Source organism: Schistocerca piceifrons, chromosome 8 (assembly GCF_021461385.2).
Source record: "Schistocerca piceifrons isolate TAMUIC-IGC-003096 chromosome 8, iqSchPice1.1, whole genome shotgun sequence".
Classification (NCBI taxonomy): domain Eukaryota; kingdom Metazoa; phylum Arthropoda; class Insecta; order Orthoptera; family Acrididae; genus Schistocerca; species Schistocerca piceifrons.
Window position 1 is genome coordinate 409,713,354 of NC_060145.1, and position 25,416 is coordinate 409,738,769.

Sequence of the window (25,416 nt, forward strand, 5' to 3'; positions counted from 1 at the left end):
CTGCAGAGCAGCGTAATAAGCTGCTGCCAGCCCGCCCCCTTCGGGAGGAATCGAAATTCAATAAAGGAAAAAAAAAAAATGATTCACACAACGCTACAGTTGGCTAAACGAGAGGTTCTGCAGAATCACCGAAATTACTTCTAAAAGTGTGTAATAATTCTGTAATGAATAAAAACTCTATACTCCATGGTGGAGGCAAATGCCCCTTCTTGGTGCCATCCATCCGTCAGTCACCTACACTACTAGTTTTCAGTTTTTCGTAAGAACCATATACCAAGCACAAATGAACGGTGAACGAGTAAAAATGAACGGTTCCCAAAAAAGAACGATCAGCAGTGAACTAGTTCCCAAGGATGCACGAGTTTGCTCATCTCTAACTGGTAGCGCTTTGAAACTCGCGAGTGGTTCCTTCCGCTGATTTCGTGTCATTCTTATATCTACCCTCCGCAATCCCTGTTGGTCAGGACATGAAGTCTGTCTGGTGCTGGTTTAGCTGCGACTGTTCCTCCTCGTTTCTGTTCCAAGGTCACAACAGTTGACTTGGGCAACTTTAGAGATTTCTAGATTTGTTACTCGGATGACATCTAATGACTAGCCCACGTCTGAAATCTGAATTCTCTTGGCCCACCCATTCTACTATTACTGCTTCTCCCCTCACAGCAAAATATTCCTCGTCACCTTTTATACGGTTCGATCCGCCTCTAATGACATCTAGTGGTCAATTCCGAATTGCATGGATCTGTCTGAATACTTTTGATCACGTAGGGCATTAGCCCCATCATCCTACGTGTGTATGGCCTATCGGCTGTACAAATATTCCACTCATATCCGAATGATTTTAAAATGCAGAAGATCGGCGCAGTACAATTAAAAAGATTTATCACTTTTTTATTTATATAAAGATAGTAACCGTTCTCGAATGAACAGATACCATTGATGACTGTGGAGCATCTCTAGAATAAATGATAATTAATTGAAACCCTATACTGCCGACAGGTGTTGTTGATATACCTCGATGGAGACAGCTGAAAAACGGTCGGGGCACATATTTTCAGCTGTTCCCATCGAGGTATATCAACAACACCTGTCGGCTGCTGAGGGTTTCGATTAACTATCATTTACTCTTTTCGTAGTGTTGGCAGAGGAGCCAACGCCGTGTTACTAGAGGAGGCCGAAATGCACGCGTTTTAGCTCACACTGGCTGGCGTGAGGAGGGATGAACTATACTGACATGAGGTCTGGAACATGACAAGGAATGAGTATTCCGAAAGCGGACGTAATTAGTTTCATACTTAACTTTAATCCATTAATGATGAACGTCGCTCTTGACGGTACATGAGTCACAATATTATCTGTTCAGAAGACATAGTAACTGAATATGGAGCCTAAGGTCGTAGCAAATGACGTAGCTGAAGACTATTTGCTCTCGGCAAATGAGAGCGTATGTAGTCAGTGAACCATTGCTAGCAAAGTCGGCTGTACAACTGGGATGAGTGCTAGGAAGTTTCTAGACTGGACCTACCGTGTGGCGGCGCTCGGTCTGCAATCACTGATAGTGGCGACACGCGGGTCCGACGTATACTAACGGACCGCGGCAGATTTAAAGCCTACCACCTAGCAAGTGTGGTGTCTGGCGGTGAAACCACATTTTTCATTCTTGGTTTTAAGATTTTTACGACTCTACATTTATGTTTTATGTATTGCGAAGCTGGTAAAGTGACGAAATCCACAAACTTCTTGCGCCTTTTCCGTTCAACATATGAAACTTCACGTCTGTGATCGTTGTGCTCGTAGTACCATATTTGTGCTGAAGTCTTATCTGGAAGGAAATTGCATTCTGTAATCTGGCAACATTTTTATGTGGCGTTGATTAATACCGTCCAAGGAGTCTAAATTAGCTAATCGCATACGAAAAGAATTTATTTAAAATAAAAAATAAACTGACTAAGGAAACCGATTTCTTTCAAGATATGAAAAGATGATTTTAACTGATGATGTTAATGAACGAAAACTGTTGGATTCATTTTACTTTTAAATAAAATATAAAATTAAAAGTACTGCGCAGAAACCTTATTTTTAAAGGCGTCTGGTGGGTTGTTATGTGGCGTTGAAGAAAGGGGGGGATCGAGAGTTAGAGCTTTTGTAATCAATCTTTTGACTGCTTAGCTTTGATGCGGCCCATCACGAACTCTCTCCTGTGAAAAACTTTGAATTTAAGTGTAGCATTTGCATCCAAAGTTTTCAGTTATTTGTTGCTATTCCCATCTGTCTTCCGCTACAATTTTTACTCTCTAGAACGCCGTCATCTACAAGTTACTACTTCATGTCTTAAGACACGTTCAGTCACACTATCCCTTCTTCTTGTCAATCTTTTCGACATGTTCAGCTACTCACCTATTCTGCGGAGAACATCCTCATTCCTTATCTCAACACTCCAGCTATTTTCCAACATCCTTCTGAAGCGCCACATCTAAACCGCTTCGATTCTCTTCTGTTGCCACAGTGTGTGATCCACTATCATACATTACTGGGCTGCAAACGTACATTCTCAGAATTTCTTCCTCAACTGGAAGCCTATATTTAGTACCAGTAATTTTTCTTGGCCAGCAATGCCCTCTTTGCCGGCTAGGGTCTGCATTTTATATCCCTCTTGCTTCGTCCGTAATGTTATTTTGCTCACAAGGTAGCAGAATTTCCTCACTTCAGGTACTCCCAGAACCAGAATTTTGATGTTAAATGTATCATTAATCTCATTCCTACTACATCACGTTAGTTTAACCTTTATTTGGTTCACTATCAACCTATAACGTGTGCTCGTTTAGACAGTTAATACCATTCAACATTTCCTGCAATTGTCGCTCGCTTACACTGATAATAGATTTTCACTGAGGGAGCATACTGCAATTGGAAATTAGAGGGAAACAGTATTCTTGGAGTCGACGCTGCTGGTGATGTAGTGTATGGAGGTGTTCACTGTTGAGCAGGAGAGTCATGAATACGGTGAGGTTGTAAAGCGTCTTTGTGGGAGAGGACAAACGGATTCGGATGGATGACAGACTGCAGGCGTCCAGGGATTTGGAATGAGTGATAGATGTTGAGATGTGCCTTAATTTGCGGAAAATAGATAAAACAAAGAAACCTTTTCTGTTCAGCGCAACACTGGGCTGCTATCTACGTTTCTCAAAAATGGTTCAAATGGCTCTAAGCACTATGGGACTTAACATCTGAGGTCATCAGTCCCCCTGGATTTAGAACTACTTAAACCGAGCTAACCTAAGGACATCACACACATCCATGCCCGAGGCAGGATTCGAACCTGCAGCCGTAGCAGCAGCGCGGTTTCGGACTGAAGCACCTAGAACAACTCGGCCACAGCTGCCGATTATCTACGTTTCTGCTGAAAATATTTCTTCTAAGCCAACGCTTAGTTTGAAGAGTTATATGTAACTTTTCATGAGACGGCTAAGTATTTCTAAGTTTTCACCTGTTTTACTCTCATTCACCACGTCTACTTAAATTAATGTGGAATATAATTACCAGCAAGAACAAAGAAGAATTTAATATCGTCATTCCCTCTTTTTATTAATTATTTTTTCCTTCTGAAAGTAAAATTGTCTGTTAGTTAATTAGTACTTCGCTGTTTTTAAATAAAATTCTTTATGTATTTGAACATACAGAGTGTAACGGCGTAAGTGCAGATATTTTTGTATGTGGTACATTAATATTTACAAACATCAGTGTGTTGGTTTCTTTTTCTTTGTGTCGAACAGTCTTCCCACAAACATGTCACTAACTTTACGATCTGATGTTTTCTACATGTCCTTAAATGGACTACGCTTGTCAGTGTAGGCTTACCGTATTGCGTCCATATGTCCATACTGCAACACCTGATCTTCTGCCCAGGGGAACGAACATATGCATTAATGACATTCTCTTGTCACATGTACTTGAAGCTTAAGACGAACGACTAGTAATAGCTATAATTATTACTCTGCATATGACATAGCTACTGATATGTTGATCAGTCACCAACAGATATATTTGCACTTATACCTGGTGCGCCCTGTACAAGAACTGCACGGATAATAAACATGTTGTAGTTGCTTTCGAAAACTATTGGACCAGAGCATACAGATTCTATCCCTCTCCGGCACTGAAATTCATACGCTATTCTTTGATCACGAAAGGGAAAATATTTCGTTCGTGTGCTGATCGTACAGTGTTCTAATCTAGCGTGAAAGTTTAGTTCAGTGCACACGCCGCTTCATAGAGAAAGTTTCGCTCTAGTTATTGTATTAATGGAAGCTATTCGATGAGAATTTTATCATCTTACTGATCACAATGAATAGAATCTATCGTTTTAACACCAGAGAAGTGTATTAGATGAAAATCTACTTTTTCTGTCTACCTCCTAGTGTGTTAAGATTACAAATATCTGACTGTCTTAAATCTTTTCGGGGACTTTGAAGGAATCATCGTGACGAAATTCTGCGACACACTCGCCCACTCACAGATCTCTGATGATACACGGGTACCTCTAAAGCTGAGGCTTGAGGCGTTTTAACTGGAATATTGGTATAATTACACATACTCAAATCACATTGTAGTAGTGATGAAGAGTACTCTCAAGTTTAAGAGATAAGTCAGGAAATACGGAAATGTTAAGGAATGAATAGATACACTTGAAGTTCTCTAAGACTATAGACACCATAATAAGGGAGAGCTCAGGGGGCAGTACGGTTGAAGAGGAATGGACATCTCTAAAAAGTGCAGTCACAGTGAAAAAAAAAACATAGGTGCAAAAAGGGATAACTGCGAAGAAACCATGGGTAACAGAAGAAATGTTTCAGTTGATCTATGAAAGAATGAATCACTTGTAAATTCAGCAATACAGAAGTACAAGTCGCTGAGAAATGAAACAAGCAGGAAGTGCAGGGAATCTAAGACGAAATGGCTGCATGAAAAATGTGAAGAAATCGGAAAACAAATTATTGTCGGAAGGGCTGACTCCGCGTACAGCAAAGTCAAAACAACTTTTAGTGAAGTTAAAAGCAAGGCTGGTAACATTAAGAGTACAACGGGAATTCCACAAATCCAGAGGGGAGAGCGGATAGGTGGAAAACGTACATTGAAGGTCTCTATGAGGGGAACATTTGTCTGATGTGATAGATCAAGAGACGGGAGTAGATATAGAAGAAATAGGGGACCCGGTACTAGAATCAGAATTTAAAAGAGCGTTGGTAGAAAAGATTTAAAAATCCAGAAGGGACAGATAAAATTCCTTCAGAATTTGTAAAATCCTTGTGGGAAGTGTCAACAAAACGGCTATTCACGTTTGTGTGTAGAATGTATGAGTCTAGCGATATACCATTTGACTTTCGACAAACTATCATCCGCAGAATTCCGAAGACTGCAACAGCCGACGTGTGCGAGAATTATCGCACAATCAGCTTAATAGCTCATGCATCCAAGTTGCTGCTAAGAATAACATACAAGAGAATGGAGAAGAAAATTGAGGGTGTGCTAGATGACGATTAGTTTGGCGTCAGGAAAGTTAAAGCACTAGAGAGGCAATTCTGAAGTTTCGGTTCATAATGAAACAAAACTAAATAAAAGTGAAGACAAGTTATAGGATTTGTCGACATGTCAGATGGTGCAAGATGTTGGAAATTCTGAGGAAAATACGGTAATATACATCAAGTACAAGAACAAGAGGGAATAACAAGAGTGAGCGACCAAGAACGAATTGCCCGGATTAAAAAGACTGTAATAGAGGGATTTAGAGTTCATCCATACTGTTCAGTCTGTACACCGAAGAAGCGATGATTAAAATAAAAGACAGGTTCAGGAGTGGAATTAAAATTCAAGGTGAAAGGATATTAACGATACGATTAGCTGATGACATTGCTATCCTCAGTGAAAGTAAAGAAGATTTAAGTTTTCTTCTGAATGGAATGAACATACAGAGTTTAGATTAAGAGTAAGTGGAAGGAATTAATGACAAGTAGCAGAAATGAGAACAGCAAGAAACTTACGACTAGAGCACGCGCGCAGGCTATATGTGTAGCTGGCTGGTTCAAATGGCTCTGAGCACTATGGGACTTAACAGCTGTGGTCATCAGTCCCCTTGAACTTAGAACTACTTAAACCTAACTAACCTAAGGACATCACACACATCCATGCCCGAGGCAGGATTCGAACCTGCGACCGTAGCAGTCGCGCGGTTCCGGACTGCGCGCCTAGAACCGCGAGACCACCACGGCCGGCTATATGTGTAGCCCAACGAGTAAAACATTCGTTTATTTTCAACAACTGGCGCACTACAATTCCGTCGTTTAGTGTAGTCATCAGATATGAATCCCAGTTCTCGCTAATAGCGTGCCGACTCCCGCGGCGCAAAGACGTGTAAATAAATCGTCGTTGTAGTCTGTCGCCTACGTCTGTAGCCTGCGTGATCGTTCGTAGAAGTTAAATCTCTGACTGCGTAAGTTGTGAAACTGAGGTAAATATGATAAAATTACTGTAATAAATACTACAAAAGCATTGCCCATTTTGTATTTCTGTCGTTTATGTGTATTTTTGCAGTTAGTTATTTCTTATTCTTTATAATTTTTTAGATGGCGGGTTACATAAATAAGATGGACAAACAGATTCAGAGATGGCGCTGGAGAATGACGAAGATGGTGGCGTTTTGTGCGAACAGGAGGTGGAAGAAGGGCACATGGAACAAAATGCCCCGCCTGTGTCTCATCATAAGTCTGGTGAACAGGAAGGCGAGCAAATTTTTCAAATGGCTCTGAGCACTATGGGACTTAACATCAGAGGTCATCAGTCCCCTAGAACAGAACTACTTAAACCTAACTAACCTAAGGACAGCACACACATCCATGCCCGAGGCAGGATTCGACCCTGCGACCGTAGCGGCCGCGCGGTTCCAGACTGTAGCGCCTAGAACCGTTCGGTCACTCCGGCCGGCGAAGGCGAGCAAGCCGATGCAGATGAAGATACGCATCTGTCGGCTTTGGCTACCTTTCAATCTTGTTAATGGCACAAAATGGAGAAAGTTCCCACTACGCACTTCAAGAACCATATCTCACAACATTTTGGCTCTACCATCAGGTTCAATAGGTTTGTCTAAAAACGCTAAAACAGCGATTCTATTATTTCTGCTACTTTTCGACGGTAATGTTTGGAACATTCTCGTTGATTCGACAAACATTTACATTGGCACCATAAAAACAAATATCGAAGAGACAGAGAAGCATCTCACACTGACCTGGTATAAATCAAGGCGCTTACGGGTATTTTATTAGTAATTGGAACTTACCATGCAGGGAGGAGGAATCTAAAGGACTTTTGTGATAACTCCAGAGGTACTGGTATTGCATTAGTATATGCAACTATGTCAGAGAGTACATTCCGATTTCTGCTGCGATCTCTCGGCTTTGATGAAGGAAGAGATAGGCAGACTCGTCAAGCAAACGACCGATTGGCAGCAACAGAGCAAATTACTAACAGAATGTTTCAAAACTGTAAGATATATTACACTCCAAGCGAAAATCTTACAATTGATGAGCAGTTAGTCGCTTTCAAGGGACGCTGATGTACATGCGAAACAAACCAGCCAAGTTCGGTATAAAGATCATTATGATGGTGGACGTCAAGTATCCATATGCATATAATTTTGAGATTTACGTAGGCACGCAACCAGAGGGACCATTTAGAGAATCAAATAAAGTATCTTATATCGTCCATCGAATTCTGAGTCCATTATATGGCCTGCGATGCGATATCACTATGGATAACTGGTTTAGTAGTCTGCCTGCAGGCAAATAACCGTTTACTCACAAGATTACGGCCGTAGGAACACTAAGAAAGAATTAACCAGAGATACCTGAATCGTTCAAAACAACACAAAACCGAGAAATAAACGAATCAATTGTCGGCTTTCAATCTGATTGCACGCTAATCAGTTATGTGCAGTCCGCCCCCTGTAGCTGAGTGGTCAGCGCTACAGAATGTCAATCCTATGGGCTCGGGTTCGATTCCCGGCTGGGTCGGAGATTTTTCTCCGCTCAGGGACTGGGTGTTGTGTCGTTCTCATCATCATTTCATCCCGATCGACGTACAAGTTACCGAAGAGGCGTCAAATAGAAGCATCCGGCGAAAGGTCTACCCGACGGGAGGCCCTAGTCACACACTTGCTAGTTATGTGCTAAAGCGAAATAAAGTAGTTTTATTGTTACCTACATTTCACAATGATAACAAAATCGATGCTGCTAGTGGTGATACTAGAAAACCAGAATTCATCACATTTTATAAGCAAACAAAGTGTGGCGTCGATATTTTTGATGAAATGTGTAGACAATACGACGTTGCTCGAAACAGTTGCCGATTACCTCTCACACTGTTTTACAATTTTATCAATATGGTGGGCATAAGTGGTCTTGTGATATATCAGATGAACAACTCTGAAACGCAGGTCGTCCGCTGTCACTACCTACGAGAAGCTGGATTCGCAGTAGCAAGACCTACCGAGCGTCTAATATCGCAGCAAAACATACCCAGAGCTATCAAACTGAAAAGCAGACCACTCCTTGGACTACCAGAACAACCCATCACCCTGTTGACGTACTCATGGAGGAGCTGGCCGTTGTTCTTTTTGTAGCGCGATCGCATCACTCATAAACAGAGCAGCAGATGTGCGACACGCACTTGTAGCGATCATCAGGCTGTCTTATGCCTTAAATGTTTGCCAACTGAGTGAAGATGATCGTGAAAATTGTTAATTGGTTCCATTAGACGATCAGAAATCAGGAAACCAACATGTATTACTTTTGAAATTAAAATTATGTGAACATCATCAAAGCCGGTGGTTGAACATTGATATTTAAAGAGTTTACGATAGTTGAAAAGTAAAATTTTATTTGTGAAGGTGATAAAAATAAAGAAGTTTGCTACATATACAAGGTGTTTTCTTTAAACTATGTCCCAATTTCTTGTTAGACTATGTATGTAGACGGGGGTGCGCTCAAGGATTGTTTATGGAGGCGTACACTCCAGTGTTAACATCAGGATTGCTGGTCACAAGGTAGATGAAGTTAAGGAATTCTACTACCTAGGCAGCAAAATTATGAAGGAAAGAAGAAGTAAGGTGGATATCAGAGCAGACTAGCACTGGTAGAAAGGGCATTGAAGGCCAAGATAAGTCTACTAATATCAAACATGCGACTTAATTTGAGGAACAAATACCTGAGAATGTACACTTTGAGCAGAGTATTGTATGGTAGAGATACATGTGCTGAGGGAAACCCAGAACAAAAGTGAATCGAAGCATTTGAGATGTGGCGCTACATACGAATGTTGCAAATTAGGTGGACTGATGAGATAAGAAATGAGGAGGTTCTGTGCAGAATCGGAAAGGAATATGTGGAAAACACTGATAAGGAGAAGGGGCAGGATGACGGGACATCTGTCAAGACATCAGGGAATGACTTCCATGGTACTAGAGGGGCAGAGATTGTAATACATTCAGCAAATAATTGAGGACACTCTGCTATGAAGAGGTCAGCACAGGAGAAGAATTCGTGACGGGTCGCATCAATCCCGTCAGAAGACTAAGAACTTAACTAAATAAAGGACTGATGTGACATGTGAATTTTGTTGCAGGGCATAGGACATATATTATCTTTTCGTACTCTCTTCAACGAAGAGGACATTTTGTGCCGTCAAAGAAATGTAGATCGTCAATCACAGATTATTTTCTTTGGGAGCGGGGATGAGCAATACGTGTTTCAGGCGCAGTGCTCTGCTGATCGCCAAAGTCTCGCCATTGCTCGGTCCTTCTCGGAACTGCTCGGCACAGCGTGTTATTCCACTTAGAAGTGCGATACGATGCTATTTCTTTGACGTTTGATGCGACATTGTTCTGTCAGCACGACTTTATTCAAATCTATAGAACTGAGGTGTCAGCGCCGTTTGTCCTTTCCTATTTGTTCATGGTACCTTCAGGAAGTTCACAGGTGCAGTGGGTTACACAAGAAGAGGCACTCTAGCGAGCTTTCGTCACAAGCCATTAAAAATTACTGGGTACCACAGAAGGATGAGGAATCGCAATATGTATTACGCAGTAGCATAATCGACAGGTACCTTAAATTTCCTACGGAACGGCTTTACAACACCATGCAGAAAGGTGGTAAAGATTTAACTGTCAATGAAAGAGTAAGAAATTACTATCGGTAGATTATTTGTTCGGGATTCATTGTTTTGAACATCAAGAAGTGTTTTGTTATAAATTTGCAGACATGGATCACGTCAAGAAATTAGTGGTACGAATAGCAAATTTTCTGAAGTTGCACACATCATTGTACCGTCAGTTACAGTAGTTTTTGATGGAACTGAATGAAGATTATGGAGGCATTAAAGATTACTGCAAAACTACGTTGGTTAAGTGAAGGAGCATGAACATTTTTTAGATTAAGACCAGCGACTGTTGCATTTCTGAATGAAAAGGAATAGCAGGAACGAAAATTAGAATGTATGAAATGAATTGCACACTTCTCATTTTAAGGGGACGTTATTGCACACTACCTCCAGTAATAAGTTGAAAGATGAGAAATAACGTATTTCTGATTTGATGGGAACGCATTTATAAAGAAAATCGCGTAGTGAAAGGGACAACTTCTGACAAAAATCCCTGTCCACTTACTTAACCTCACTGTTGGCAAAGAAGGATTTTTTACTTATGTTACGAAATAAGTCTCGATTGTGCGGCGAAAGTCCGCGAAACTGTCTCTTTCCGTTTGCCGACAGTTCATATATATATAATGCCAAAATAATAATGAAAAGCTATTATGTTTGTGGTCTGTGTTGTTGAGAATTGCAACCAAGCCACATGCAAGCAACTGAGTGAACTTTGAGATCTGGAGCGTTCGAGTTACCCCCCATCTTTCTCCTCTTTCCCCTCTTCTCACTCAGACAGCGTGGGGGAGTGTGCACTCGGGTGACAGAATACTGTACGCACTCCCCACGTGTGGAGGGGTCTTGGCCGTCCCTACCCTAGAGAATAAGCATACCAAATTTTTCTGCAGTTTTTACAAAGAATTCTCACTGCTATTACTGGTGATGTGCTTCAGGTGCTACGCCTATGTAGAGTGTGTTCTCTCATTTTGAACTGTTCTGATGTGTTCAACACATCTACACAGCTTCCTGACAGGTATTCCGAAGCAATTCCTCGAAATTAGTCTAGTAAACAATTAGAGGAATATCCAGTGCTAACAGACGGATTTTGACTGCACTTATCTACACGGTAAACAGAACTCCAACTGACAGAGAAAATGGAAACAAATATTAAAAATATTAAGGATGGACGATTTCATGCAGTATCATTTCTTAAAGTATTTGAGTAACAGCGAGTCAAACTTAAATAATTACAACCACAGCAATAGTAAATATAATATACAAAAAGTATTTACTTGTATCTCAACAGGCATTCGAATACGGTTAGTGAATATTTCTTTGTAGAATACTTGTACCAAGTTATATAAGCGGAAAATTCACATTAAAATAATACTATGTTTAATAAGATTCTTTATTGTCAAGACTTCATGTGGTACAAAAGCTTCAGTTTTAAAAATAATTAGTGCTCACACTGCAAAATATTTGTGTCTGCTATTTTCGAAAGCCTTCAAAGGCATTTGGTGTACATTATCTACGTTACTTATACATCTGCAGTGAGATTAAAATAAATACTAATTTCTAGTCATGTATAAATATTAACAACCTCTGGAGATTTCAATCTCCACACAACATACGCACAAACTCTTCAGAATATAAAAACTTCCAACAGTTCCTTACTTTATAAACTTTTTTTTCCACAAATACCGCATCTTTTTAACCTTAACAGTTCTACAAATCAAAGTTCACTAATGTAATTTTGATATAAGAGACAGTCTTTTATGTATACACTAACCAAATTCATTGGAGGGTGTATATCCTTGTTAGCTTCATTTACCATTTCAACCCTACGCCGTAGATCCTTCCTTGGTCTACTTTGGTTGAAAACGAAACAAAGCAATAACATAACATCACACGTCATTCAGATAAAATAGGGCATCTAATCTATTAAGAAACACACTGAATCTCGGGTCATTTCCGTTAAGGTGGACGGATTACAGATTTTTTTAAGTTTAAGCTATGGTTCATAAACAAAAGTGTGTATTGCACTTCGTAAGCGTGTTCCTACCTGTCGGATATACTATAGTGTGTGCTTTGTATGTGTGTATGATTGTGTGTGTGTGTGTGTGTGTGTGTGTGTGTGTGTGTGTGTGTATGTTTGTGCGTGTGTGTGTGTGTGTGTGTGTGTGTGTGTGTGTGTGTGTGTGTGTGTGTGTGTGTGTTTGTGTGTGTGTGTCTGTGTGTGCTTTGAGAGAGAGAGAGAGAGAAAACTTATGTGTCTTGTGAATTCGGTTGCGAAATCCGACAGAAATGAAAAGTTATTACAGGTACTGACAGTTCAGCAAATAAATTCGGAAGGTAGGTTATAGAGATTAGATTATAGAGATTAAAGCTTGTCTGCGTAACAGCTTTCCCTTCAATAAAACTGAGACAATAGATTCCCAAACTAATTGTACTGGCTAACGAAATCCCGCAAGATACACCAACATGGCTTACTTAGGGCCGTTAAAACTGGTAGATAGACGCTTCCTCAACATTATTTTTATCAAGGCATTTGTTGAATGTAATGTGTACAGCTATCACTGAGAGCAGCTGCCGCTGCAAGTGGGATGTCAGAAAATGAGTAAGTATGTCTTGCAAAATGTTTGTTTTCTTTTGTTACTTGTTGGTGTTCTTGCCCTCTTGCAAGGAAACTACTCAACAACCATGCTGACACGGTAAACTTTCTAGATAAATTCACAAGTATGCAGTGTGGTTGATGAAGTTGTGCGCATTTGCTGAAGTGGCTGATCAGGTATCTCAGATCCTATGCCGCTATGTTGAAGACTGACAAATGTTGTCTTCAAAGAAAAATGTTGACGATAGAAAATTTTTTGAAGCATGCGAAGTTTTTAGTGGCAGTTCCTCGGAAAAAAAACCGTTACAAGTTACGTTGCAGCTCCTAGTTTGTGGTGGAAGATTAGATTTTCGCAGTGTTCCGTCAAGAACGGGCAACCTTTGTTTGATATTACAAAAAAGGCAATAGACGAAATCAACCACATGCTCGACTCGAAATGAGACCGCTTGGAGGCCGGTGACCTTTATTACAGAAATGAGTGTGCTGGTCACATACTGGTTTATTGAAATTTATGACTTGTTTCAGTTTTGTAGCCATCAGCTGATTCAACGGATTTAGAAGCATGTAGCCGCGTAATCAATGGATGAACAAACCGTGGGGCTGCTATGCTCCTTAAATCTGATCATGAATTTTAATTAATATAATACGTGAACCAGTCAATGATTTTGTAATTTAATCCAGATGCTGGACACTTCATCCAAATTAAAGCAGCAGGCGAAACGAGATAGATGTAATAATAACGGGTGAATATACTCTAATGTATGGCTGTCGAAAGACAGAGTCGGACTGTGTAGCATTGTGACCAAATAATGAGAAAGACAAATAGTACAGTACACCTGCTTGTATATTACACGAAGAAGATCAGTGTCGCAAAGCTAAAAAAATTCGAAATGATGCATTGCCAACCTTACATTTGTATATGAAATACCAATAACAGAGAAAAACGATGTCCTTCGCACGTACGAGTAACGAATGAAACTGTTGCTGTAAATATTCTTTAATGGTGTCTTTCATTCTGAAAAAGAACCATCAGCACATTCGTTTGCCTATCCCATCTCGATGGCAGATAGCACTCGGTTGCGCTGTGGTCCCAGTTCGATGCTACATTGCTAGTACCTGCTACGCCGGCACTGCAGTCTTATTAGAATTGCTTGTTAGCTGACATTTCACCTCTTGGAATTTAATTGTTACAATCAGAGCTCGTAATGTCACACTCGAAACATCTGTCGTTGCCAGCGAACAAAAGAAAGTGTCCGAGCACTTGCACATCACGAGCATGGTTAAAAAGGACCTTCTGCTCGTGCCAGTCCAGTTTCTGTTAGCCAAGTCTTAACGCTGACGCAACTGACAACAGATGTGGCAGTGCTGAAGCTCGAAGTCACAGACAAAATGTAAGGAGTACTTGAAGGCACTCGCCGCAGTGGCTGCTGGGGCTGTCTCATTTAATAGAAATCGCAAGTACTCGATCTGAACCGACAGCTTTCCCTCCCGTTTCCAATTTAGCGTGAATTCGTTGGCAGACACCACAATTCAACAGGTCATCTGATTTATGTACGAAAGGAGACGTGGCACGAGAAGTTAACTGCACACGAAACAAAAGTCAGCATAGTGAAGACAAGACAGAAAGCGACAACGGTGCAATTTACAATATCTGTATTCTGGGTTGATGTTGGTAGCGTCCCAAAACCAGTAAATATCGTTCATTAGTCGCAAGAAGTCTAGTGGCTTTTTCAGTCGATCCTGATTAATTTGCAACACAATTCGTGCACGAATGTTAGCAGAGTTATCACTTGGCCCGACGTTTGTTTCTTAAAGGATATCACTGTCACCTTTGGCCCTAAAGCTATTAATAAAACACACTACTTGCAGTTTTATCGTGTGTCATGTGAAAACTTTAAGGAATCATCAGCAGGTTCACACGCTGGGCATTTAACGTTGCTGCCATGTTTTAGATAAATCACATCAATCCACTACACTGGGTGTTTCAAAGTGTTTGCGGCAGACGTCTCGAGGTGATAGATCACGTTATGGTGAACAACTTTTGTTTGAGAAAATGTTCGCTAGGTGTCCCTTAGCATACGCCGGCCCTGGGATTAAGAGATTTCACGGAACTAGTAACGTATACTATTCACGTGTGCCGCATGCTACCCACCCCAATAAATTGACAGAACGATTTTCAACCAGAAAACCTTAAGAATGGGTCTCTGTAAGCAAAGGAAAATATCTTATATGTTTTTTTATTCCAGTCTTTGATAACAATCCTCAGATCATTTTTACACCATTATGGCCTTATCACTTTAGGACATGGTGTAAAAAAAGATCTGAGGATGGTCATTACGGACTGAAACCGGCTATCGTCTAAAGAATTCATATTGTGATGAAAGACTGGAATAAAAAATATTTGACAGTATTGGATCACTGTTTGTATACGCGACCATCTCGCAGTTGGGGAAAATATCTTAAAAGCGAACCGGGAACTTTAATTTTGCTGGGGGCTACATATGATGCCCATTAAAGCTTTTTATATGACTGTGAAACCGAGTCATGCTAAGTTAATAAGTTTCTTTTTGTACTGGAGCGATGGATCATTCTCTGAAGCGCGTAAAGTTTTCATAACAAGTAGATTTTGTTTCTTAACGACATGAAGCCATTTGAGAGTATACTCAGTTTTTCTTGCTACACATATCAGCCACAACACCGATCGTCTTCCTGGAGTGTGTCTTTTATGGTTTTAATCAGAGTACAGCTGGAGTAGTTACGCCGTCAGTCATACCTCGGTACCTTGTCGTAGAGCACTTGTCCGGGAAAGGTAAAGGTGTTGGGTTCACTAAGGTGACAAGTCATAGGATGGCAATATGCAACTATACGTACGGCGGTAGTATCTCGTACAAGGTACAAAATTGCAGAGTACGGCTGGAGTGGTGCCTTGTCTCAGAGTAAAAGTTGTTAACATAGCGTAAGGTACCGCAAACACTACATTTTGCAGGTCTCTGGTGCTATAGATATGAATAAATGTACATGGTATGGAGTGAAAATGCTGGTGATGAGCAGCACTAGACTATCGTGAGAAATGTCTTTGGAGAAAGAGCGAGTTATTGTCTCATGTTACGTAGTGCACACGCAGCCGTCTACTGAACAGGACACTGGTGCCCGCGGAGGTCGCAGTCCTTAGTACCAGGAGCGCCACGTCCGCCTGGCGAGCCAGCGCGTCTTGATCATGTCGGCGCCCTTCTCGGCGATCATGACGGTGGGCGCGTTGGTGTTGCCCGAGGTGACCTTGGGCATGACGGAGGCGTCGACGACGCGCAGCTTGTCCACGCCGTGCACGCGCAGCTGCGCGTCGACGACGGCGCCGGCGTCGCCCGGCGGGCCCATGCGGCACGAGCCCGCCTGGTGGTTCTCGGGCGCCGTCTGCCGGCGCACGGCGCACTCCCAGTACGCGTCGCAGCCGAACGTGAAGTTCTCGCAGCCGGGCACGGGCGTGCGGTCCAGCCGGAAGCCGTAGCGCCGCAGCGCCGGCGTCTCCGACAGCCGGATGGCGAAGCGGATGCCGTCGACGAGCGCCGCCACGTCGTCCGGGTGGGTGAGGTAGCGCGCGCTGATGGCCGGCGCTGCGAGGGGGTCGGCACTGCGCAGGCGCAGCACGCCGCGGCTCTTGGGGTGCAGGTACGCCGGGATGATCTGGATAGAGCGCATCGGCGCCGTGCCGTTGGCGCCCTCCGAAGCGCGCTCGCCCACCTGCCAACGAAACAGACACGTGATACACAAACAATGGTTCAAATGGCTCTAAGCACTACGGGACTTAACTTCTGAGGTCATCAGTTCCCTAGAACTTAGAACTACTTAAACCTATCCTAAGGACGTCACATACATCCATGCCCGAAGCTGGATTCGAACCTGTGACCGTAGTGGTCGCGCGGTTCCAGTCTGTAGCGCCCAGAACCGCTCGGCAACCCCGGCCGGCACTTAATACACAAACGTTGGCTTTCTGGCGCTGGAAACTACTGCTGTGGTAACTAGCAGGGGTTATGTTGGGCGTCAAAAATGGTTCAAATGGCTCTAAACACTGTGGGACTTAACATCTGTCACCAGTCCCCTAGACTTAGAACTACGTAAATCTAACTAACCTAAGGACATCACACACATCCGTGCCCGAGGCAGGATTCGAAACTGCGGCCCCAGCAGCAGCACGGTTCTGGACTGAAGCGCCTAGAACCAGTCGGCCACAGCGGCCGGCTGATGCCGGGCGTCAGTCGTGTCTGGTTTGCTTAGTCTGTAGAGCACTTGCCTCGGAAAGGTAAAGGTGTTGGGTTCAAGTCCCGGTCCAAAACGCAATATTACACCGACGTGACAAAAGTCGTGGGATAGCAATATGCAACTATACAGATGGCGGTAGTATCGCGTAAAAGGTACAAAATTGTAGTGGATTGAGAGAGCTGTCGTTTGTACTCTGGTTGAGCCGTAGTAAAGTCAGCTTTGAAAAGCACGCCGCTGCGCGTACCGTGAAGCAGTCGCCCTCCGTTTTCTGACGGTGGCGCCTTTGTCGAAATTCGGTGTCTCCCTCTAGCGGGAACGGCGAAAAGTGGGCTGTTCGCGTCGCTTTAAGTAGTGGCTGTATGGGCTCTCGAGGAGAGTTGGCAGTCGGGGCATCAAGAAGCGACTTCTCTGCCGGTGCTAGAGGGACAGCACGCAGACGGCGGCATCAGCGTAAGCGACGCGAGCAGCGGCTCCGTGGTATGGGGCGTTAACTGCTCGTCGCGAAACGAATCTTCCTGAGCGTGGGTCCGCAAGGGGCCTATCTGCAGTTCGGCTGTACGCTGTCGACCGGCGAGGAGGTTCTGAAAATCGGCGCGCCTTCCTGCGTCCGTTGAAACGGCTAGCAGCGGGAGGCTCGGCAGAGTATTTGGAAGTGCTGCGTTGGTTCAGTCCTGGGAGTCGTAACGCACCAGAAGTTGAGTATTGATTGTTAAAAGATTTTATGAAATTTAATTAAATTCAATTTACTTATTCTTGTTAATTATACCAGTCGTAATTTTAGGGGGGTTTCCCGCCATTTATTCTCGTCTGCCCACCCGCGGGAAGTTGGTAATATTAGAAAGGGTGGTCTGTTTGTCCCCTTTTGAAGACGAAAAGGGGAGGGGGGGGGGGGGGGAATCAGAGAAAATCTGTGGTTCGGATCGCTTCTTTCCCCTCCCAGCTTACCTACGAGTTTATTCGACTGTTAGCCTCTGCCATATCTGTGAAAGTCTAAGGCACCAAAGACTGTACTGTTTAAATGCAAGGCACTAAGACCTGATCCATTCTCTCGCCTGCCATAACAAGTATTACTAGACTCCCGCGCAAAAGGTACTCTAAAAAAGAAGAAAAATTCCTGTTGGCTCGTGCTAAGAACTAGTCAACTGTATAACTAATTCCTGCTCATCTGTAAGCTGTAACTTACGTAAATTTGTGTTTATGTATATTTGGCTATAATCAATCAAGGTTGTTAATGTACGCCGTAGTGGATTTTTTATATTGTTTCTACTCAGCAAAAACTGTTGTGTGTTTTTCCAGTTCAATACCTTTTAATGCTTTTACTCAACGTGCTTATGTGTTTTATACAGGTAGTTGGATATTAGTGTGTTTTCTTGCCCTTTCATTATGGGTAGAAATTGTTGCCTTGAAAGGAGAATGTTGTAAAAGTTAGCAAGTCCTACCTGGCGAGCGTGTGTGTTTGCCGTAAGTTAACTGGCAGAAATTTGTAAAATATGTTTTTTATATGTTGTTGTTGTTGTCTTTAGTCCTGAGACTGGTTTGATGCAGCTCTCCATGCTACTCTATCCTGTGCAAGCTTCTTCATCTCCCAGTGGTTACTGCAACCTACATCCTTCTGATTCTGCTTAGTGTATTCATCTCTTGGTCTCCCTCTACGAATTTTTTCCCTCCACGCTGCCCTCCAATGCTAAATTTGTGATCCCTTGATGCCTCAGAGCATGTCCTACCAACCGGTCCCTTCTTCTTGTCAAGTTGTGCCACAAACTCCTCTTCTCCCCACTTCTATTCAGTACCTCCTCATTAGTTATGTGATCTACCCATCTAATTTTCAGCATTCTTCCGTAGCACCACATTTCGAAAGCTTCTATTCTCTTCTTGTCCAAACTATTTATCGTCCATGTTTCACTTCCATACATGGCTACACTCCATACAAATACTTTCAGAAAAGACTTCCTGACACTTAAATCTATACAAATTTCTCTTATTCAGAAATGCTTTCCTTGGCATTGCCAGTCTACATTTTATATCCTCTCTACTTCGACCATCATCAGTTATTTTGCTCCCCAAATAGAAAAACTCCTTCACTAAGTGTCTCATTTCCTAATTCCCGCAGCATCACCCGACTTAATTCGACTACATTCCATTATCCTCGTTTTGCTTTTGTTGATGTTCATCTTATATCCTCCTTTCAAGACACTGTCCATTTCGTTCAACAGCTCTTCCAAGTCCTTTCCTGTCTCTGACAGAATTACAATGTCATCGTCGAATCTCAACGTTTTTATTTCTTCTCCATGGACTTTAATACCTACTCCAAATTTTTCTTTTGTTTCCTTTACTGCTTGCTCAATATACAGATTGAATGACATCGGGGACAGGCTACAACCCTGTCTCACTCCCTTCCTAACCGATGCTTCCCTTTCATGCCCCTCGACTCTTATAACTGCCATCTGGTTTCTGTACAAATTGTAAATAGCTTTTCGCTCCCTGTATTTTACCCCTGCCACCTTTAGAATTTGAAAGAGAGTATTCCATTCAACATTGTCAAAAGCTTTCTCCAAGTCTGCAAACGTCAGAAATGTAGGTTTGCCTTTTCTTAATCTAGCTTCTAAGATAAGTCGTAGGGTCAGTATTGCCTCACGTGTTCCAAACTTTCTGCGGAATCCAAACTGATCTTCCCCGAGGTCAGCTCCTACTAGTTTTTCCATTCGTCTGTAAAGAAGTCGCGTTAGTATTTTGCAGCTCTGACTTATTAAACTGGTAGTTCGGTAATTTTCACATTCGTCAACAGCTGCTTTCTTTGGGATTGAAATTATCATATTCTTCTTGAAGTCTGAGGGTATTTCGCCTGTCTCATACATCTTGCTAACCAGATGGTAGAGTTTTGTCAGGACTGGCTCTCCCAAGACTGTCAGCAGTTCTAATTGAATGTTGTCTACTCCCGGGGTCTTGTTTCGACTCAGGTCTTTCAGTGTTCTGTCAAACTCTTCACGCAGTATCGTATCTCCCATTTCATCTTCATCTACATCCTCCTCCATTTCCATAATGTTGTCCTCAAGTACATCGCCCATGTATAGACCATCTATATACTCCTTCCACATTTCTGGTTTCCCTTCTTTGCTCAGAACTGGGTTTTCATCTGAGCTCTTGATATTCATACAAGTGGCTCTCTTTTCTCCAAAAGTCTCTTTAATTTTCCGGTAGGCAGTATCTATCTTACCCCTAGTGAAATAAGCCTCTACATCCTTACATTTGTCCTCTAGCCATCTCTGCTTAACCATTTTACACTTCCTGTCGATTTCATTTTTGAGACGTTTGTATTCCTTTTTGCCTGCTTCACTTGCTGCCTTTTTATATTTTATCCTTTCATCAATTAAATTCAATATTTCTTCTGTTACCCAAGGATTTCTACTAGCCCTCGTCTTTTTACCTACTTGATCCTCTGCTGCTTTCACTACTTCATCCCTCAGAGCTACCTATTCTTCTTCTACTGTATTTCTTTCCACCATTAGTGTCAATTGTTCCCTTATGCTCTCCCTGAAACTCTGTACAACCTCTGGTTTAGTCATTTTATCCAGTTCCCATCTCCTTAAATTCCCTCCTTTTTGCAGTTTCTTCAGTTTTAATCTACAGTTCATAACCAATAGATTGTGGTCAGAGTCCACATCTGCCCCTGGAAATGTCTTACTATTTAAAACCTGGTTCCTAAATCTCTGTCTTACCATTATATAATTTGTCTCATACCTTCTAGTATCTCCAGGATTCTTCCATGTATACAACCTTCTTTTATGATTCTTGAACCAAGTGTTAGCTATGATTAAGTTATGCTCTGTGCAAAATTCTACCAGACGGCTTCCTCTTTCATTTCTCTCCCCCAATCCATATTCACCCACTATGTTTCCTCCTCTCCCTTTTCCTACTCTCGAATTCCAGTCACCCATGACTATTAAATTTTCGTCTCCCTTCACTACCTGAATAATTTCTTTTGTCTCATCATACATTTCATCAATTTCTTCATCGCCGGCCGCGGTGGTCTAGCGTTCTAGGCGCTCAGTCCGGAACCGCGCGACTGCTACGGTCGCAGGTTCGAATCCTGCCTCGGGCATAGGTGTGTGTGATGTCCTTAAGTTAGTTAGGTTTAAGTAGTTCTAAGTTATAGGGGACTGATGACCACAGATGTTAAGTCCCATAGTGCTCAGAGCCATTTGAACCATTTGAACCAATTTCTTCATCATCTGCAGAGCTAGTTGGCATATAAACTTGTACTACTGTAGTAGGCATGGGCTTCGTGTCTATCTTGGCCACAATAATGCGTTCACTATGCTGTTGGTGGTAGCTTACCTGCACTCCTATTTTTTATTCATTATTAAATCTACTCCTGCATTACCCCTATTTGATTTTGTATTTATAACCCTGTATTCATCTGCCCACGGTAGCTGAGTGGTCAGCGCGACGGACTGTCAATCCTAAGGGACCGGGTTCGATTCCCGGCTGGTCGGTCATTTTCTCCGCTCAGGGACTTGGTGTTGTGTTGTCCTAATAATCATCATTTCATCCCCATCGCCGCGCAAGTCGCCGAAGTGGCGTCAAATCGAAAGACTTGCACTAGGCAAGCGGTCTAGCCGACGGTAGGCCCTCGTCACACGCCATTATTATATTACCTGAACAAAAGTCTTGTTCCTTCTGCCAGCGAACTTCTCTAATTCCCACTATATCTAACTTCAACCTATCCATTTCCATTTTTAAATTTTCTAACCTACCTGCCCGATTAAGGGATCTGACATCCCACGCTCCGATCCGTAGAGTGCCAGTTTTCTTTCTCCTGATAAGGACGTCCTCCTGAGTAGTCCCGGCCCGGAGATCCGAATGGGGGACTATTTTACCTCCGGAATATTTTACCCAAGAGGACGCCATCATCATTTAACCATACAGTAAAGCTGCATGCCCTCGGGAAAAATTACGGTTGTAGTTTCCTCTTGCTTTCAGCCGTTCGCAATACCAGCACAGCAAGGCCGTTTTGGTTAGTGTTACAAGGCCAGATCAGTCAATCATCCAGACTGTTGCCCCTGCAACTACTGAAAAGGCTGCTGCCCCTCTTCAGGAACCACACTTTTGTCTGGCCTCTCAACAGATACCCCTCCGTTGTTGTTGCACCTACGATACAGCTATCTGTATCGCTGAGGCACGCAAGCCTCCCCACCAACGGCAAGGTCCATGGTTCATGGGGGTAGGTTTTTTCTATATATTTAATGTATTAACTGTGAATGTCCCCCCGTGTGCATGACTCATGCGTTTCAGTTTTTCTATTTTGAGAACATTTGTAAACAGGATTGTCTTTATATGTTGCAGACAAGTTAGATTCTGCGCCATTTAATGAATGGAGTGAAATTCACCTGTAATTTAGCTGAGCTAGAAATATTATACAGCTTTTTATAATAATTTAATAATTTAACAGTCCTTTCGTATCGTAAATTGTGACTTATTTGTTAAATGATTGGTGTTTTTTTTAAAAAAGAATATCGTAAAGTCTTATACCAAATTTGAATAAAGACTGTTACAGACAATTGTGTGTAATTTCACCAGTTATTCCTTGGCAACTACTTTCTCTTTACATTTTGTCTATTGATTGAGATTAATAACGTTTGGTTGACCAGTAGCAATTTTACGGTTGACTGACAGAAGTCGTGGGATAGCAATATGCAACTATACAGATGGCGGTAGTATCGCGTACAAGGTACGAAATTGTAGTCCATTGAGGGAGCTGTCATTTGTACTCTGGTGATTCATATGAAAACGTTTCAAGGTCATTATGGCCGCACAACGGAAATTATCACACTCTGAACGCGGAATGGTAGCTGGAGCTACAGGCATGAGACATTCCGTTTCCAAAATCGTTAGGGGAATCAATATTCCGAGAGCCACAGTGTCAAGAGTGTGCCGAGAATGCCAGGTTTCTGGCATTACTTCTCACCATGGATAACGCAGTGGACTATGGCCTTCACTTAAGCATCGAGAACAGAAGCGTTTGCGTAAGAGTAGTGAGTCCTGACAGACAAGCTGCGTGGAATAATCGCAGAGATCAATCAGGGGCGCACGACGAGCATGTCTGCTAGGACACTGTGGCGAAATTTTGCGTTAAAAGGTTGTGGCAGCAGACGAACAAGGCGCATACCTTTGCTAACAGCACGACATCGCCTGCAGCGACTCTCCTGGGCTCCTGATCATATCGATTGGACCCTAGACGACTGCAAAACCGTGGCCTGGTCAAACGAGTCCCAATTTCCATTTGTACGAGCTGAGGACAGGTTCGACTGTGGTGCAGACCCCACGAAGCAAACGATCCAAGTCGTCAACAAGGCACTGCGAAAGCTCATGGCGGCTAGTGGCTCCATTGCAGTTTGGACTGTGTTTACATGGAATGGACTGGGTCCTCTGGTCCAACTGAACCAATCATTGATTGGAAATGGTTATGTTCGAAAACCTGGAGACTATCTGCAGACATTCATGGACCTCATATTCGCAAATAAGGATAGAAGTTATATGGACACCATCTCCGCCGATCACAATTGTTCACGATTGGTTTGAAGAACATTCGGCACAATGTGAGCAAGCGATATGAATGCCATCGAACATTTATGTGACATAATCGAGAGGTTAGTTCTCGCAGAAGATTCTGCATCGACAATACTTTCACCCTTTCACCTTTATGGATGGCTCAATATTACTGCAGGGAACTTAGAACGAGTCGTTGAGTCCATACCATGTCAAGTTGCAGTACTACACTGGGCAAAAGGAATACCAAGACAATATTAGGAAGTATCCCCACATCAGTATAATGTGCCATGAGTGTCCACGTTTGTATTTATATCATGTAATTAGTTCACATGGAACTCTTTGAATGGATAGACAGCAGCTTGTCCCTCATTTGCTTTGTGTAATGGATCAACCACATCATGGTTTTGGTCAAAGATTATGTATGCCTCACGGCTCAACGTGACAGATTGATTTAACGTCCTCTCCAGAGTAATATGGCATAAATCAGGGATGAATCAAATAGTTGCCGTGGAAAGTCCTTTTTTTTCTCGAAAAGACATTCGCTAGAGATCAAGATGAGATATCGGTACAATTATTTGTCAAATCTGTTAAATGTATGTGGAGTGTGTGTGTGAAATATATCTGACATAAATGTCTGTCTACCTACTTAGAAAGATAAAGAGGCTCTGTAATGCATGCCAGGCAGAGCTAGCAAATAATTAAAACACTAAATAGTAAGATAGTTCATTGGTACACCCAGAGGGTATCCAACGAGAAAACCAGAGCAGTATACGGGAAAGTAGCGTACAGAAAGCATAAATAGTTTATAGACGAAAACTCATCTTTTCGTTGGCCATTGGTTTAGTCAGCATTTAGCTTCAAAGCTTTTTTGTTTACAGGAATAACGTTCGGAAACCTCCTGCTCGGAAACCTCCTGTGGACCCAAAAAGTAGCTGCAAACAGCTGTCGGAATAAGCTTCTTTAGAAAGGAAATTTATGAGATCTAGTGTAAATTTAAGTACAAGAAAGAATGTTTTGAAGGTATTAGTGTGGACTGTCGGCTGATACAGATGTGAAAGGTGGACGATACGCAGTTCCCACAAGAAGAGAATAGAGGATTTTGAAATGTGCTGTTACAAAAGAATGCTGAACAGTAGATGAATAGATAGAACAGCCAATGGGAAAGTACTGAACTTAACTGGGAAAAAGTAAATTGATGATACAACGAGACTAAAAGAAGGGATCGGTTGATAAGACACATCCTAAGACAGAAAGAGATCCTCAGTTTGGTGAGGGAGGGAAGTGTGAGGACGGGAGAGGCAATAATTGTAGATGGAGAAAGAGAGATGGATGTAAGTATCAGTAGGTACTCAAAGATCAGTGGCCATGCACTGGCTGGTGTGAAGAACTGCACCAAAAGAGTATTTGAACAGAGGATGACAAAAAAAAAAAAAAAAAAAAAAAACAAGACTGGACACCACCTGACATTCTGCATCTTGTACGACAATACCTAACAGAAACATTTCATGAGTGTTGGATTCGATGATAAAGTGCAGTAGCAAAACCATCGCATTCTCCTATTCTTCGATTGCTGTCTACCGACTACGTATTGAGCACTGGTGTATTCCAGAATGATTGACAGCGAGCACACGTTACAGAATCATATGTCCCAAGCGTGTGACCAAATTCAAGGACTGCCGGGTGTTCGTGATTTTTTGCAGAGATGAAAGATGTGAAAGAATGAGCATCTCGAATAATGTCATCAAACTGATGCCTATTTTAGGACAGTGGCCGAACTTTTACGTCCAGTACACACTATCTCTTGTAAGAACACCTTG

General features: G+C 42.4%; 1 protein-coding gene across 2 annotated transcripts in view; it reads right to left on the minus strand.

The window, feature by feature from the left end:
* Nucleotides 1–11,594: 11,594 nt before the first annotated feature.
* The window catches only part of LOC124711211 (glucose dehydrogenase [FAD, quinone]), a 476,275-nt gene continuing 462,453 nt past the window's right edge, over nucleotides 11,595–25,416 (minus strand). For both annotated transcript variants that reach the window (XM_047241158.1, XM_047241159.1), the window contains one exon: nucleotides 11,595–16,531. In XM_047241158.1, the coding sequence (XP_047097114.1) occupies nucleotides 15,962–16,531 (570 nt within the window). In that variant the 3' untranslated portion in view covers nucleotides 11,595–15,961. The remainder of the gene's footprint in view (nucleotides 16,532–25,416) is intronic.